This window comes from Heterocephalus glaber, unplaced genomic scaffold, assembly GCF_053883595.1.
Source record: "Heterocephalus glaber isolate CG9 unplaced genomic scaffold, H.glaber_assembly_v1.0 deba00001447, whole genome shotgun sequence".
Classification (NCBI taxonomy): domain Eukaryota; kingdom Metazoa; phylum Chordata; class Mammalia; order Rodentia; family Bathyergidae; genus Heterocephalus; species Heterocephalus glaber.
The window spans coordinates 8582622-8601254 of NW_028258299.1; the positions used below are offsets into that span (position 1 = coordinate 8582622).

Below are 18633 nucleotides of genomic sequence, written 5' to 3' on the forward strand. Positions count from 1 at the left end.
TCAGAGAGTCCAGGTGGTTGAGTGTCATATTGTTCAATCTGGTTTCCCTTTGGGGTTGCTGTAGGTGATCCAGAAGTCTGTTTTTGAGGCTTGTTTATGTGTCTTCTCATTTCCATGGTGGGGGCGGTGTGCTTCTGGGGCCCATGCGGCTCACCTTCTCTGCCCTAGGAGCTTGGGATGGCAGCAGAGGAACTTCGTTCTGGGTTCTGGGACTGGGTCAGCTTCTCTGCCCTAGGAGCTTGGGATGGTGGCAGGGGAGCTTCCTTCCAGGTGCTGGGACAGGCTGAGCTTCTCTGCCCTAGGAGCCTGGGATGGAGCTGGGGAGATTCCTCCCAGGTGCTGGGACTTGCTCACCTTTTCTGCCCTGGGAGCCTGGGATGGAGGTGGGGAGCTTCCTTCAGGGTGCTGGGACTGGCTGAGCTTCTCTGCCCTAGGAGTGGTTTGTAAAGGTTTCAGTCCATAGTTGGCTGGCTCCAAGGCAGGGTGGCATAGCAGAGGGCCAGCTCCTAGAGGTTTCAGTCCATAATCAGCTGGCTCCAAGGCAGGGATGGGAAGCAAGCATTGCAGAGGAGAAACAACATGGCACTCACAAGGCAGCGAAGCCAACAAGCTCGCTCTTTCTTTCTTTCTTTCTTTCTTTCTTTCTTTCTTTCTTTCTTTCTTTCTTTCTTTCTTTCTTTCTCTCTCTCTCTTTCTTTCTTTCTTTCTTTCTCTTTCTTTCTTTTTTTCTTTCTGTCTTTTAAAAAATTAAATATTGTCTTAAAGCCAACAAACTGTCCAGTTACATTTTTCCCCCAAACCACAAACTTGATAGTTACTTAGTCTCTAAGGCAACATACTCAAAGCTCATAAGATTAAAAATTTAAAAACAAAAAAAATAAGTCCTCAGGCCCTACCTACTAAGGAAGCCCTGCTACATACAGGCTAATCAATCCCAGTGATACTGCTTGATGCTAGGAGGCTGGAACGCATCTTAAATAACCCCACTTGGAACAATTATTTCAAGTAGCCCTTTTCCAGTTCCCAACTTCTGAATAAAGATAACATTTCATTAATGCTATTTCAGAAAATTTTGCACAAGGCTTTCTTTTTTTAGACAAGTTCTCACTATGTAGCCCCAGCTGGCCCCAAACTCACAGCGATCCTCTTCCTCAGCCTCAGTCTCCATAGTGTTTAGATTACAGGAATGTACCACCACCCCCAAGCTTCAAAGGTCGTTTTATTTACACTGCCAACTTTTAAAAACTCACTGAAGTTAACTAGACAATAAACTAGGCAAAAATCATGTTACAAAAAGGGGAATTCCCAAAATGTCAACTTTCTATGGAGAGCCCACAGTTCAGTTTTTTTTTAAAAATTCTTTTATTGGTACATTTTAGGTATACAACACAATTACATTTCTCATTGGGAATTGTACTTTTACATAATGCATCTTGGTTCTTATTTTTTCCCCATTCCTAGCCATCCCTTCAACCCCTACACCCTTCGCTATTTACAAAGACTTTATTTCCTTTTTTTCCATTTCTCATCATTTTTCCTTTCCCTTCTTTCCTTTCCCCTGCCCCTCCCACTACCCCTACCCCTTTGGACCTTCTCTTCCTATTTTGCATTATCAATTATTCATTCTAATCATTGGTACATTTTAGGTAGACAATATAATGACATTCATCATTGGAAATTTGCACCTTGACATATTCTCTCTTGGTTCTTATTTTTCACCCTTGCCCAGCCCTCCCTTCAACCCCTCCAGTCCTCCCTATTTACAAAGGTTTTGTTCCTATTTTTCCATTTTCTCGTATTAATCCCATTCCCTTCTATCCTTTCCCCTAGCCCTCCCACTTCCTTCCCCTTTGCCCCTTTTCTTCCTATTTCACATTACCTGTTATACATTTTAGTCCTTATTTACACTTTCAGTTTCTCACACCAGAGAAACTATTTGGTATTTATACATGTGTATCCTATTTATTTCACTTAAGTGTATCGCCTCAATTTGCATCCACTTAGCTATAAATGTCTCTAATTTCTCATTTTTTATGGCTGAGTAGTACTCCATTTTATAAAAAAATGACATTTTCTTTATCCAGTCTCCAGTTCATGGGCATTTGGGCTGTTTCCAAGTTTTAGTTATTACAAACTGTGCTTCTATGAACATGGGTGCACATATATCACTGTGGAATGATTCTTTTAATTCTTTGGGGAAGATCCCCAGCAGTGGAATAGTGGGGTCAAATGGGACTTCCAGTCCTAGTTATTTGATGAAACTCCATACTGATTTCCACAGTGATTGCACCAGTCTACACTCCCACCAGCAGTGGAACAGGGTTCCTCTTTCCCCACAGCCCCGCCAGCATTTGTTATTAGTTGATTTCATGATAGCAGCCATTCTTTCTGGAGTGAAGTGGGATCTCAGCATTATTTTCATTTGCATCTCTCGAATGACCAGTGATGTTGAACATTTTTTCATGTATTTATTTAAATGTCGGTTCATTTCAGATGCCCATTTTTGGATTGGGTCTTTAAATTTGGGAGGTCTGATCTTTTTAAGTTCTTTATAGATTCGAGATAGTAGATCTTTGTCTGAGGAAGAGCAGGTGAAGATTTTTTCCCACACTGTGGATTGTCTCTTCACATTGCTGGTGGTTTCTCTTGCTGTGCAGAAGCTTTTTAATAAGAAGAGATCCCATTTGTTGATTGTTTGTGCTAGTTCACGGGCAACTGAGGTTTTATTCATAAAATCTTTTCCTACACTGATGTCTTCAAGGGTTCTACCTAACCTCAGTTCCAACTGGTTCAGAGTTTCTATTTTATTATTTAGCTCTTTATTCCATTTTGATTTTAGGTTAGTGCATGGTGAGAGATATAGGTCTTGTTTTAATCTTTGGCAAATTGATGCCCAATTTTTCCAGCACCATTTATTAAAGAGGCTATCTTTCCTCCACTGAGGGTGTTTGGCTCTTTTATCAAAGATGAGATGGCTGAGTGTGTCTGGCGTTGTTTCTGCATCTTCTAATCTGTTCCACTGGTCCTCAGGTCTGTTTCTTTGCCAGTACCATGCTGTTTTTATCACAGTAGCTTTGTAGTATCGTTGCAGGCTGGGAATTGTGATACCCCCTGCCATGTCTCTGTTACCTAGAATTGCTTTTGCTATTCTGGGTCTCTCCTTATTCCAAATGAATTTTTGGATTGTTCTCTCAAAGTCCATGAAGTATGGTGCTGGGATCTCAGTTGGAATTGCATTAAATAGCAGTTTTGGAAGTATGGCCACTTTAACTATAATAATCCTTTCTACACAGGAGCAGGGGATTCCACTGCTGAATTATATAAGACATTTAGAGAAGAACTATTCCCACTAATTTTCCAATTATTCAATGTAACTGAAAGGCAAACAATACCTCCAAATTCATTCCTGGAAGCAAGCATCACCTTGATCACAAAAATAGAGAAAGACCCAACCGAAAAAGAGAACTCTAGCCCATTGTTACTATTGAATATAGATGCAAGAATTATTAATAAGATATGGGCAAGTAGAATGCAGAAACTTGTGAAGAGGATCATACACCTTTACCAAGTGGGATTCATCAACTGATGAAAGGGTGGTTCAACATACAAAAATCGATCACTGCAATATACTATATTAATAGAGCCAAGGACAAAACCCGTATGATCATCACAATAGATGCAGAAAAAGCATTTGACAAAATCCAACACACATTCATTAAAAAAAAACCTACAAAAAATTGGAATAGATGGTCTCTACCTCCACCTGATAAAAGCCATCTATGAAAAACCAACAGCCAATATCATATCAAATAGTTAAAACTTGAAATCCTTCACACTAAAACCAGGAACAAGACAAGGTTGTCCACTATCTCCACTCCTGTTCAATCTAGTTATGGAAACATTAGCCACAGCAATTAGATAAGACAAAGAAATAAAAGGAATAAAGATAAGAAATAAAGAAATCAAACTGTCGTTATTTGCAGATGACATCATACTCTATATGGACGACCCCAAGAACTCCACCTTTGGTGAAGACTTTTAGTCTTCTAGACTTAATAACCAAATTCAGTGGACGAGCTGGATACAAGCTCAACACACAAAACTGAATAGCTTTCTTGAACATGAACAACAGACTGACTGAAAAAGGAAGTGGAGAAACTACTTCCATCCCTATAGCATCCAAAAAATGAAAGACCTAGGAATCAATCTAATGAAAGAAATCAAAGACCTCTACTCTGAAAACTATAGCACTCTGGAAAATGAGATCAGAGAAGATATCAGAAAATGGAAAGACATAACCAATAAAGTGAAAGAGGACAGACTTCCAATACTGCTATATAGATTCAAAGCAATCCCAATTGAAATTCCAGCAGCATACCTCACAGATCTGGAGAAAACAATCCCTAAATGTATTTGGAACAAGAAGAGACCTAGAATAGCAAAAGCAATTCTAGGCACTAAAGACAAGGTAGGGGGTATCAAAATAGCCATCTTGAAACTATGCTACAAAGCTACTGTGATGAAAATAGCATGGTGCAGGAGAAAAAGACTGGAGAATCAATGTAACAGATTAGAAGATGTAGAAACAACAACTCCACACGCACACTCAGCCACTACTTCTTTGACAAAGGAGCCAAACATCCTCATTGCAGGAAAGATACCCTCTTTAATGAATGGTGCTGGAAAAATTGGATTTCAACTTGTGTAAGTTTGAAACTAGACTTGTATCTGCCACCAAGCACCAAACTAAAATCGAAATGAATCAAAGTGGTACATATGAAAACAGAAAAGCCAAATTGTGTGGAGGAGATGTTAGGTAGAACTCTTGAAGACATTGGCCTAGGAAAAGATTTCATGAACAATACCTCATGTGAACATGAGCTAGACCAAAGAAACAACAAGTGGGATCTCTTCTTATTAACAAGTTTCTGTACAGCAAGAGGAACCAACAACAGCATAAGGAGACAATCAATAATGTGGGAAAAAATTTTACCAGCTCCTCCTCAGATGAACATCTACAGTCTGGAATCTATAAAGAACTAAAAACAATCAGACCTCCTAAATTTAATGATCCAATCCAACAAAGGGCATCTGAAATGAATAGACATTTCTCTGACAAAGAATTAGAAATAGAGAATAAACACATGAAAAAATGTTTACCCTCACATGCCTTTCGAGATTTGCAAATGAAAGCAAAGCTGAGATTAGAACTTTCCCCAGAAAGAAGAGTTGCTATCAAGAAATCAACCAATGACAAATGTTGGCTGGGTTTAGGGGAAGAAGGAAAAGCTCTCCACTGCTGCTGGGAGTGTAGACTGGTACAAAAACTGTGGAAACCAGTATGGAGATACCTCAAAGTACTAGGACTCAAATTCCCATTTGAACCAGGTATGCCCCTGCTGGGTACCTTTGCAAAAGAATTAAAGGAATGATACCGCAGTGCTGTATGTGTACCCATGTTCATAGCAGCATAGTTTGTAGTAAGGAAACCCTTGAAACAGCCCAGTTGCCCAATACTTGGAGACTGGATAAAGAAAATGTGGGGTTTTTATAAAATGGACTACTACTCAGCCATAAAGAATGAAAAATTAGTGACATTTACTGATAAATGAATGTACATCGAGACAATACTCTGAAGTGAAATAAATAGAACACACATATGTAACTACTGAAGCTTTTCTGTAGTGTGAGAAATTAAAAGTGAAAATTCTGATCAAAATGTATAATAGAAAATGTAAAATCTTAAAAAAAAGTGCAAAGGAGAAGCGTAAGTGGGAAGGGGAGGAAAAAGGAAAGAAGGGAATGGAATTAATATGAGAAAATGAAAAAATGGAAAAAAATTCTTTGTAAATAGAGACAGGTGGACTGGTTGAAGGGAGGGCACTGGAATGGGGAAAAATAAGAATCAAAAGATTTTATATAAAGGTACAAATCTCCAATGATGAATGTCACTATATCTTATACCTGAAGTGTACCAATAAAGTTAATTTTAAAAAATCCCTTTGCAATAGGATATGCATGTGAAACAAAAAAGCTTGATAGATGATGTAAATGTAGATACATAAGTAGAAATACAGTTAGATAGATAGACAGATAAATCTTTGTCCGCTTTATTACTTAGGTTGAGGCTGCAGTGGCCCAGGTTTATGACAAGAGTTCATTCCAATTCCTTATCCTATGCAGGCTCTGAACCAGTTTCCAGCCCATGTCTCATGTGAGTATCAAAGCACAGGTCCAGTAGGTGTCTGGATTCCTTGAGAACCTCTTGGCTCTGAACAGCCCTAACTTTTACTCATTTCTTCATTCCTATCACTGCGAGCTCCTCATTTACTGTTGTTTCTGTGGTTTTTTCAAAATTGTTTTATGGGTACATTTTAGGTGTACAATACATTTACATTTATGATTGGTGCTTGTACCTGTACATGATGTATCTTAGTTCTTATTTTTCCTCATTGCCTGTGTGCCCTTCATGCCCTCCACCCTTCCCTATTTACATAGATTTCATGTCCAGTTTGTTTTCTTTTCTCATATAAGGCAGTATCTCACTATTTCATGCTGGTGTACCACAAACTAACTTGGCTTCGGATCAAACTCAGCAATCCGCCTGTCTCAGCTTCTCAGACACAGGGATCACAGGTATGGCCACCATGCCTGCAAGCTCCATTATGTGCACATCTGTAACCTTAGCACTCAGGAGGCTGAGACAGGAGTCTGAAGATTTCAAGGCCAGCCTAATGTGGACTGAATAGGGGATCCTTTCTCAAAAGACAAAAGAAGATTTCTGGGAAGTTGGGGGAGTGGTGAGCAGCAGAGAAAGAACCTCTCCAATATTTGGTGTCCTGACAGTTGAAGGCAGCTGCCCAAGGAGGATAAGGAGGGAAGTGGGTTCCAAGAACGCAGGAAGAAGCTTAAACAAGAATATAAGACTGTGGGGGGAGTGAACAAAGAGACTTCAACAGAGGGGAAGAACATAACAAGCAGCATTCTTTCCCAGAGCATGGACTCATGGTGAAGGAAGAGTGGGTCAAACCTGCAGGTGCACAGTGACCACTGGTGACCCGAGAGGCCTCCATGGAGAAAAGCACCAAGGGAATGAAGTGGTGGTTGCAGCGGATTGCAAGAACTGGTAAGTTATTTGGGTTCAGCCCTCACCCAGGAAACAGTGATGGGCCAGTAGTCATCTTGGAGAAGGGCCAACTGAGCTCAGAACTCAAATCAGCTACAGACCAACTCCATCGGGTAGCTCCCAATATCTCACTGTGGGTTCCAAGTTCAAGTCAGGAGGAAGTCATTGAGCAGAGTTGAAGCTGACTGGAGGCACATGGATATTTGTAGGCTCAAAGAATTTGGATCCAGTCTGATAGCCAGAATCTGACCTGAACTTCTGTGGAACTAAATTGGCAGGCTGGCTGAGATTATCTACTTCTCCACAATAAAGTTATTACTGGCTTTGCTAGGTTCAATCAGTTTGGCACTTGACTCTATCTACCCACATTAGATGCCAGAGAAAGCAGAGACACAACTTGAATTGAAATTTTTCTTTTTTCCCTTTTTTTCCTCCTTCCTGGTTGCTCCAGGAGTTTAACTGCATAAAATTTTCACATGTTTAGTTCATATGGTTAAAGTTAGCAATTAATATTTTCCAAATTTTGTAATATTCTAGGCTGTATTTGATGCTCTTACTAGTGTGGATAATACTGCTTTATCCAATGTGATATATTGTGCTAATCAGTTGTTACCCAGGGTATAACAAGACAGAGCTTGCCTACGGTCTTTAACAAAAATTACAGAGCATGGCCAAATAAACAGCAAATGGGCCCAGCAGCCAAAAAACTCTCATGCCCTGTAAATGGAAGAGGTAGAAACATGCCACAGATTGAAAACCCAAATCCCAGCTGTACCTGATAGACATTTCTGGAAAGTCATAATTTTCTAAAGGTTCTGAAATACTGGCAATAAAGCTCCTATCCATAAGCAATTTACAGGCATCAACCCGGGAATTAATCAGTTTTAAAAATAAAAAATGAAAAGACACTTAGACAAGATGCAACCTACCCAGACTTTCAGCTCACCAAATTAAACCCAGGGAACAATGTGGTAGAAAATTCTGAAAGCCATCCACCTGGGCTCTGAAATGGTGTGAGCAGAAGTAACAAAGAAAATGAATGAGGCTCTTGAAAAATTCAAAGCAGAAATAATTTCTCAGATAACTACAGAGAGGGTGACCAGAATGCAACACTTGCTTATTGAGGCAACAACAGTGACAAATAAAAAATATATAGAATAGCTCAGGAACATGATGGAAATTATGAATTCCCAGCATAATAAAGCAATGGAAACCATGAAGGTACAGCATAGGAAATAAATGGATCTGTGAAACAGATTCAAGCAGATAGCCAGGAGATTAAAAACTCCAATGAATGTATATCCAGGAGAATGAGCCAATGTGAGGACAGAATATCAGATATACAACACAATCACGAAAAGATAAATTTCTTGCAAATACCAAGAATCCATGAGATATCAATCCAGCAGGTGTTAGATAATGCAAGAAGGAATAATATACGATTTATTAGAGTCAATGAAAAAGGAAGTATGCAAGAAAAACATAAAAAGCTATTCACAGAAATAATGACAGAAAACTACCCAAACAGGGAAAAAGCATTTGACATACCAATAAGTGAGGCATGTAATATCCAAATAGCCAATGATCAAAAAAATTGTCCTCAAGGGATATAATGGTGAATATTCCAGAAATTCAACACAAGGACAAGATATTAAAACGGTATTAGAGACCCAGGAGACTGAGAGGATCCCCCCGCATGCCCCAGGCATGGCAGCTCAACTGCATGGTCACCTGCAACAACAGGGGCCCTCAACTCTGGGATCTTGGCTTTGTGGATCCCTGGTTCCACACTACAGAGGCACAGGGAGACAAAAAGCCATTGTCCTGAGCTGCAGATGTGAACAACAGAGAGAGGAGCTCTCTCAGGCTACCTGATGAAAACTGAAGCCCACTGGAAAAGTGAAGAGAATCTCTCCAATAAGCGTACACAAGACCACCGTACTTGGTAAGTTGGAGAGATCATCACCTCCCATGTGAACCTGGATTATCTTTTGGGGAAAGGCAGGTGCAATCTGCAATAGAATATTGCAGAGTTCAATCCTGCAGGAGGACAGGGAGATCTACTTGGGACTTGCAGCCAGGACGCTGCCTGAATCTCATGAGTCTGTGACTGGATTGGTGAGGCTCATTGACTTATAACTGCACACTGCTGCCCGTGGTGGTTATTGTGACAGCAGAGACATACCATGAAGGAGACCCTTCATTTTCAGCGTTCATTTGTTCTTTTAAAAATTACCACTATTTTTTTTTACATATTTTAATTTTTTTCTTCTTCTACTCTTTTAAAAGTTTTCTTTTGCTCCTTTTCCTTGTTCTCTTGTCTTTCTCTCTTTCTTTCTCCCTCACTCCCTTGCTGTCCCACATTGCTCTTCATCATCCTTTTTGTTCCTGTTCTGGCCCTAATTTGTATTTCTTCTTTAGTTTTCATTTCTTCTCTTTCCTTCTCTCACCTGTGCCCTCTGGCCTCACTGCTAACCTTCCCCTATCCCTCACCTCCTTTTTCCTCCCTCCCAACTCCTTCGAACACCCCATCCCAAAGGGTAAAGTTGCTATGTTGAAGAGTTTATTCACTATAAACATATCTTGGATTGGTCCTTGACCTCAATTTAATTGACACAGTTAAAGGTGATAGGTTAATAAGCACCACAAACTTACATTTTCTAATAGGTATTTGATGCTATGGTGTTGTTGATTGTATCACTTGGGCTAAGGTGTTTTGATTGATCTAGTCAGTTATCCTTCCTGGTATAATGAAACTGAGACAGCCTCAGAGGCATTAGAGACTCAAAACCTAAAGACCAGCTATACCTGGAAGACACTTCTGAGAAGCAATCATTCCATAAGTGTTCTAAACACATCAACAAAGATACTTACAATAAGCAACTTCAAAGTATCAACCCAGGAACTAAGCCAAGGACAGTACCAAAAACAAAACTGAGAAGACATTTAAGCAAGTGACAAACTCAGACTTCCACCCCACAAAGGGAAATTCTGAGGGAAACGAGGTGGAAAAATATGATAATCAAACACCTGGACACCCTGAACTGACAGTACAGGGAGTAATAAAACAGATGAATGAGGCTCTAGAAAAATACAAAACAGAAATAATCTCCCAGACAGCTACAGAGATGGTGAGCAGAGTGAAAGACATGATTAGAGGCTCTAGAATGGAAACAGATTAAAAACAATAGATGAGCTCAGAAACATGCTGGAAGTCATGAATGCCCAGCATAAGATAGAAATGGAAACCATGATTGCTCAAAATAAGAAAAAAACGGAATCTATGAAAGAGATTCAAAAAAATATTCAAGAGAGTAAAAACTCCATCAAAAGCATGCATAGCAGATTAAGGGAATCTGAAGATAGACTATCAGAGATAGAAGACAGGATTGTGGTGAAGGACCATGCAAACTGAGATTTCTTGAAAACAGTAAGGGACCATGAGAAATCAATCCAGCAGCTGCTAGATGATGCAAAGAAGAATAACATAAGACTGATAGCAGTCCATGAAAAAACAGAAGATAGTACAATTGACATGAAGAAAACTGTTCACAGAAGTAATAGTGAAAAATTTCCCAGACAGAGATGGAGAATTGGACATACAGATAAGTGAGGCATATAGAACTGCAACTAGCCATGATCAAAAAAACATCTACACATAGACACATAATAGTCAAGATCCCAAAAACCCAACAGAAGAACAAAATGCTACAGGCAGTTAGAGAAAAGAAACAAATCACCTACAAATAAAGCCCATCAATATAATGGCAGATTTCTCAACACAAACCCTCAAATCAAGGAGAGCCTAGAGTGAAGTATTTCAAGCCCTAAAAAAAAGAATTCCAACCTAGAATGCTGTATCCCGAAAAACTATTTTTCAAATTGAATGGGGACACTAGATACTTCCTCGACAAAGAACACCTGAGAAATTTCATGAAGACCAAACCAGCACTCCAAACAATTCTAAGCAATATCCTAGAAAAAGACAATGAAGGTCACAACTCCATGCGGCCTAACAGAAGGAAGCCACCAGGCAAGAAAAAAAAGAAAAGAGAAAGGGGAAAAATAAGAAATAAAAGAGACGATAATAGTGAAACGTCATGACAAGTATGAGTCAATATCTATCAATTATAACTATCAATGTTAATGGTCTCATTTCATCAATCAAAAGAAACTGACTGACAGAATGTATTGAAAAGCAAAATCCAGCAACATGCTGTATACGGGAAACACACCTAACTCAAAAAAAATTCATACACTGAAAGTAAAAGATGGAAAACAGTTCTCCACACCACAGGAACACAGAAAAAAGCAGGGGTAGAAATTTTATTTCAGACACAGTCAATTTCAAACCCAAACTACTTAAGAGAGACAAAGATGGTCACTACATCCTTGCGAGGGGAACAATCCGAGAGGAAGAGATGACAATCACAAATATATATGCACCAAATATGAATTCCCCCAACTATACAAAACAAATATTAATGGACATGAGAAACCAAATAAGCACTAATACAATTGTAGTAGGGGACTTCAATACCCCATTATCAGAAATAGACAGACGATCTAGACAAAAAATTGACAGTGAAATTCTAGAACCGAACCAAGCTATAGAAGAAAGGGACTTAATAGATGTTTACAGAGTGTTCCACCCCACAAAATCAGAATGTACATTATTTTCAGCTGCACTTGGGTCATTCTCCAAAATAGACAACATGCTAGCTCATAGGACATGTCTAAGTAAATGTAGAAGAATTGAAGTTACCCCCTGTATATTATCAGACCATAGTGCAATAAAATTGGAGGTCAATGACATAAGAAGCTGCAAAACTCCTACAAACACATGGAAATAAAATAACACCCTCCTGAACAACCAATGGGTCACAGAGGAAATTTAACAAGAAATTAGACAGTTTCAGTAAGTAAATGATAATGCCAGTACAACATACAGGAATCTATGGGACACAATGAAAGCATTTCTATGTGGAAAATTCATAGCAGTCAATGCCCGTATTAGACAAACAGAGAGAACTCAAATAAATAGCCTAATTGAGAATCTCAAGCTCCTAGTAAAAGAAAAGTATAACAAACCCAAAGATCATAGAAGAGAGGAAGTATAAAGACCAGAGGAGAAATCAATGCAATGGAGACGGAAAGAATGATAGAAAAAAATCAATGATTCAAAGAGGGTTTTGTTGAAAGAATAAATAAGATGGTTAAGCCCTTAGCCAAGTTTATCAAAAAAAGAAAAGAAAAGGCTCAAGTGCATGCAATTGGGAATGGAAAAGTGGAAGTCACGACAGACCCAGCAGAAATCCAGAGTATCATCAATACCTACTTTGAAACCTGAATTCTAATAAAATGGAAAACACAGCAGAAATGGACAGATTCCTAGATACATATGCATTTCCAAAGTTAAATGAAGAAGATATAGAAATTCTAAACACCCTATTTACAATGAGTTAAACTGAAAATGTAATAAAATATTGACCACCAAAAATATCTCAGGTCCTGATGGCTTCACTGCTGAATTCTACAAGACATTTAAAGAAGAGCTATCACCACTACTCTTTAAACACATCAAGGAAATTGAAAGGGAGGCAAGGCTTCCAAATTCATTCCTGGAAGCAAGTATTACTTTGATTCCAAAACCAGGGAGAGACACAACCCAAAAAGAGAACTACAGACCAATCTCCCTAAGGACCATAGATGCAAAAATCCTCAACAACATACTGGCCAGCAGAATACAAAGGGTCATCAAGAAGATCATACACCCTGGCCAAGGTGGATTTATCCCAGGGATGCAAGGATGGGTCAACATTCATAAATCAATAAATATAATACACTATAGTAACAGAACCAAGGACAAAATCTTATGATCATCTTAAGAGACTCAAAAAAGGCATTGGACAAAATCCAACACCCATTCATGATAAAAAACCCTATATAAAATTGGAATAGAAGGTTTTGATCTCAATCTGATTAAGGCTATCTATGAAAAACCAAAAGCCAACATCATACAAAATGGTCAAAAAATGAAAACTTTCACGCTATAATCAGGAACAGAACGAGGATGCCCACTATCACCACTCCTGTGAAATGTTGTCCTGAAAACATTAGCCACAGCAATTAGAAAAGAGAAAGAAATAAAAGAAATAAAGTTAGGAAAGAAAGACCTTAAATTCTCATTATTTAATGATGATATGATACTGTACCTAGAAGAGCCAAAACACTCTGCCAAAAGACTTCTAGCCTTAAGTGACAGATTAAGTGGAGCAGCTGGATATAAGGTCAACACTCAAAACACAATAGCTTTTTTATAAACAAATAATAGAGTCACTGAGAGAGAAATTAGGGAAACAATTCCTTTTACAATAGTATCCAAAATAATGAAATATGGAGGAATCAATTTACCAAAGGAAGCAAAAGACCTTTACACTGAAAACTACAGCTCTCTGAAAAGGGAGATGGAGGAGGATATAAGAAAATGGAAAGACATCCCTTACTCCTGGTAGGAAGAACAAATATTGTGACAATGGCCATGCTTCCAAAAGTACTATATCAATTTAATTCAATGTCAATTGAAATTCCAAAAATATATTTCACAGAGCTAGAGAAAACAATCCAAAAATGCATCTGGAACCAGATAAGACCTAGAATAGCAAAAGCAATTCTAGGCAACAGAGATATGGCTGGGGGTATTACAACTCCCGACTTGAAACTATAGTACAAATCTACTGTGATAAAAACAGCATGGTACTGGCAAAGAAACAGACCTGAGGATCAGGGAAATAAATTAGAAGATGCAGAAACAACTCCAGACATACTCAGCCACCTCATGTTTGACAAAGGAGCAAACCATCCTCATTGGAAAAAAAGATAGCCTATTTAACGAATGGTGTTGGAAAGACTGGATTTCAACCTACCAAAGATTAAAACTAGATGCACCAAACTAAGGTTGAAGTGAATTAAAGACCCAAATATTAATACAGAAATACTAAATTTGGTGGAAGATATGTTAGGTAGAACTGTTGAAGACATTGGCATATGAAAACACTTTATGAACAAAACCTCTGTAGCACAGGATCCAGCACAATGAATCAAGAAGTGGGATCTCATCTTCTTAAATTGCTTCTGCACTGCAAGACAAACCACCAACTGAGCTAAGAGAAAAGCTATAATGTGGGAAAAAAATTTTCAGCAGCTGTACCTTAGACAAATGACTACAATCTACAATATCTAAAGAACTGAATAAATCAGAACCCCAAATTCAAACACTCAATTTATAATTGGGCATCTGAAATGAACAGACATTTCTCAGAGAAAGAAGTGAAAGCACCAAATAAATATATGAAATCATGTTCAACATCACTGGTCATTTGAGAGATGGTGATGAAAAGAAGTGTGAGATTCCACCTCACCCCAGAAAGAATGGCTGCTATCAACAAATCAACCAATAGCAAATGCTGGGCGGGGTGTGGGGAGAAAGGAATCCTTCTCTACTGGTGGGAGCGCAGACTGGTGCAACCACTGTGGAAATCAGTATGGAGATACCTCAAAATACTAGGCTTACAGGTCCCATTTGACCCAGCTATTCCCCTGCTGGATATCTTCCCAAAGAGTTAAAAGAATCATACCATAGTGATATATGTGCACTCATGTTTATAGCGGCACAGTTTGTAATAGCTAACGCTTGGAAACAGCCCAAGTGCCCCTCAACTGGAGACTGGATAAAGAAGATGTGGTTTTTTAAATAAAATGGAGTACTACTCAGCCAAAAACGATGAGATACTGGAGACATTTGTAGCTAAATAATGCATAGTGAGCCATCCGCTTAAGTGAATTAAATAGGACACACATGTTGTAAATACCGAATATTTTATCTAGTGTGAGAAACTGAAAGTGTAATTAAGGATTAAAATGATTAAAATGAATCATTGATAATTTGAAATAAAAAGAAAAGTTTCAAAGAGTAGGGGTGGCAGGCGGAGAAAGGGAGAGATCAGAGTTACAGGCTGGAATATGGAAAGAATCCATATGTAGATTGTATTTAAAAGTATAGGGAGAGATGTAGATAGAGACTAGGCAGGAGCTCAACAGTGGGTTGGGAAGGAAGAGTCACTGAGATCAAAGGAGTGAAGGGTGTGTTTCCAGAAGAAGCACATACAACTATGTACAGTAGACAGTACATGATAGTGTGATAAATGAGTGCTACTGCTTTAGGTACTTATCCTAACATGTTGTGCTTTCCATCCTTTAGAGCATAATCCTACTTACATAAAAGAGTTTACTATAAAACAGTGTGCTGCAATGCCAGTGGTAGCCTCATGTATCTCATGATGAACTGCGTACATGGATAACATCAAGGGGCCATCACAGATGACTGACGTTTACCTTCTCAGTTTGCACTTAGAGGTTGGCACTCTGTGTGGTACTTTGTGACACACACGGATGAAATTGCATAATAACATGTTTCTCCGATTATATTTCCATCACGTGTCACGTGACTGTACTGAAATTTAAATTTTACAAAATTTGGCTATGTGGAGTCTACTAGCCAATTTAATTTTTTTCCAGACCACTAATATTTGTTCAATATTAGTTTTGAAAATCTTCCTAAAACAAGTCACATTCTTCGATGTCTTGTTAAGGATGGAGATTTTTTTTTAATTATATGGAAAAATGTTTCAGTACTTTTTAGTTTTGCTTTGCTTGAGTTCTACGATATTTGAATATTATTGTACTATTTCCCCTGCATTGTTTTTCTGTGAATAATTTTAACTTTTGTATATGTGTGTTTAGTGAAAGATAATAAAGTTATTAAAAAATGTATCAGAAAGCGTGGCCTCAGTGTGCACCCACTTAGGGGTAAAGGAGTAGTTTAAGTGGGAGGTGTAGGGAAAAGGCCAAATAGAAGAAAAGGAAAACTATGGAAACAAAGTTTTTGTAAATAGTGAAGGCAGGAGGAGGTAGAGGGAGGGCAGGGAAATGGGGAAAAAATATGAACCAAGACATATCATTTCAAGTTACAAGATCCCAATGATGAATGTAACTGTGCTGTATACCTAAAGTGCACCAATAAACTTAATGAAAATAAAAGGCCTGCCAAAAATAAAAAAAAAAAGATTTGAACAGAAGAGCTGTACCAGGATGATAGAGTGTTCCATTGGCAGTGGTGAAAATGAAGAAGAAATGAAAGAAGGAAGGGGAAAAACCAGGAAGGCAGGAGGGAGAGAGGGAGTGAGGGAGGGAAGGAGCAAAGAACAGAAACAGGACAGGAAGGATTCAAAGAAAAAAATGTAGGAAAGAAAGAATGAAGAAAAGTATATACAGTCAGTCTCTAATTTATGAATAAATGAATTGCATTCCAGGAGAAAGATCATAAATCTGATTTGTCTCTGTCTAACAAAGTGAATCTCAAACACTTTTGCCACAAATATACGATGTAAAGCATAAAAAAATGCAGATGTACAGATGTTCATACCTGTGAAAGATGGCAGCCCGAATGTGCCTAAGTCAGGCACTTACTTAACTGCAACCAATCAACAAATTCTTTCCCCCACAGCTCCTCCTCAGAACACTGCCCTGGGAGCAGTCTGGGGTCCTCAGCTCATAAACTGCTGATTCTTCCCCAAAAGAATTTTCCCTTTTCATTAAGTGTGTGCAACTAGGGATCAAACAGAAGAAACGGTCACCACTAGCTGTGTTCCCCCCCAATGAGTTTTGTGTCTCATTTGTTGTTTGTTCCAGGACTAGAGCCTGACTCCAGAAGCCTTGTGTGGACCTACAGCCCCAGGCCCCCAAGCCTTTTTTTTTTATTTTGAGACAAAGTCTTGCAAAGTGAATAAGTCACCCAGGTTGGGGTAGAAATCTAGGGACCTCAGCTTCCTAAAGTTCTGGGATTAGAGGTGCAGGCCACCAGACCTAGCTAAAGAAATTCTTCTTAAAAGTAAAACAATGTCAGGAAGTGGTAGGCACACCCTTGTATTCCCAGCACTTGGGGGGCTCAGGCAGGAGGATTGCTGTGAGTTTGTAGTCAGCCTGGAGTACATAGTGATTCTCTGTCTGAAATAACCAAAGGAAATTTTAAAAAAGAAAAAAAAGACAGTGACCCTAATGAAAGATCCACATTCATTTATTTTCGAATTTTTAAATCCAGTGAAACCCTATGCAAATAGTATAAATGTACCTATAGCCCCAGAAGTTTAGACTTCCACATCGAGAAATTCTAAAGAGAAAACAAATGAACAAAGAAATGTCACCAGGCATGGTGGGCCACACCTGTAATCCAAGCACTCAGGAGGCTGAGGCAGGTGGATCACAGCAAGTTTGAGCACAGCCTCAGCTTCATAATGAGTTCAAGGACAATATAAACTACATAGAGAGCCCCTGTGACAAAAATCTAAGTAAATCAATGAACGTATCAATCAATCAATTAATTAATTAATAAAGGGATGACGAACGAATATTTGTGAGTTTCAAGCTGTTCTGCTGGTCAGGTGGGGCTAGGGAGATGAGCAACACAACATCCAGGGATGGCCTGGTGCAAAACAACTTCCTGTGTCTCTCTTAGACAGTAAAGGGTGAAGTCTAATGCACCAGGCTTTGGGCATGACATCCAACTTGTGCTCATTTTCCCGTGTTCAGAAGCACTTTCTATGATTCAAATGTACATGTGCTCTCGTGCCTCAGTTTTCTAAAAGTAAAGATTTTTTCCCAATAACTCAAGTGAGGGTACAGCTCAGTGTAGAGGGCTGGCCTGACATGGCAGAGGGAGGCTTTGGTTTCCACTCCCAGCGCCACAAACAAACCGATTATCACCTAGAGTAGCACAAGACAGTGGAGCTTACATGCTGCCTCTGTGTACATAGATATATAGAGAGGCACAGATGTCTTTGTGCTGTTTTCATTCTTCGGTACTGGTGAGTGAACACAGTTTTTGCACTGAATGAGTTTTGCGCTATTATTTAATTATTTTTTTATTTTTAAGAGAGGTTCTTATTTCCTCACTAAATTACCCAGGCTTGACTTGATCTTGAGAGCTTCAGCCAGCTAGAGCACTTGAATTACAGGTGTAGGCCATGATGCCCTGCTCCATTTCTATTTTTCAGGTGCCACCTTTCTTTGTACCACAGCTACACCCAAGCTACTTCATCCAAGTGATCATCCTGCCTCAGCTTCCAAAGAATCTGGAATTGCAGCTTGGAATTGCACAGCACCCTGATACTATAAAGTGGGACAGTGTCAAACTTTGGATGTAGGCTAAGATTGCTTTAGAGGAATCATTCTTGAGCACATTAATTCCCTTCCCATTTCACACTGTCACCTATGACTGCTTAATAATATAAGTAAAACGGAACCTGTGTTTGTGAAGTGAATCAGTGACTGATTCCTTGACTTTCACTTTCTCCTTTCAGGAGTACTTGATGTGGGCTCTCACTTTCTAGTGCAGGCTGCACTTGAGCTCACAATGTGCCCAGGCTGTCTTCAAATTCACGCCCATATTC

The 18633-nt window shown here is 39.0% G+C and overlaps 1 protein-coding gene across 1 annotated transcript in view; it reads left to right on the forward strand.

The window, feature by feature from the left end:
* LOC101700013 (PRAME family member 8-like) overlaps window positions 1-18387 on the forward strand; it is a 31127-nt gene extending 12740 nt beyond the window's left edge. Inside the window, exon 5 of the mRNA XM_087214489.1 lies at window positions 18238-18387. Coding sequence (XP_087070615.1) covers window positions 18238-18387 — 150 coding nt within the window. The remainder of the gene's footprint in view (window positions 1-18237) is intronic.
* The last annotated feature ends 246 nt before the right edge of the window (window positions 18388-18633 follow it).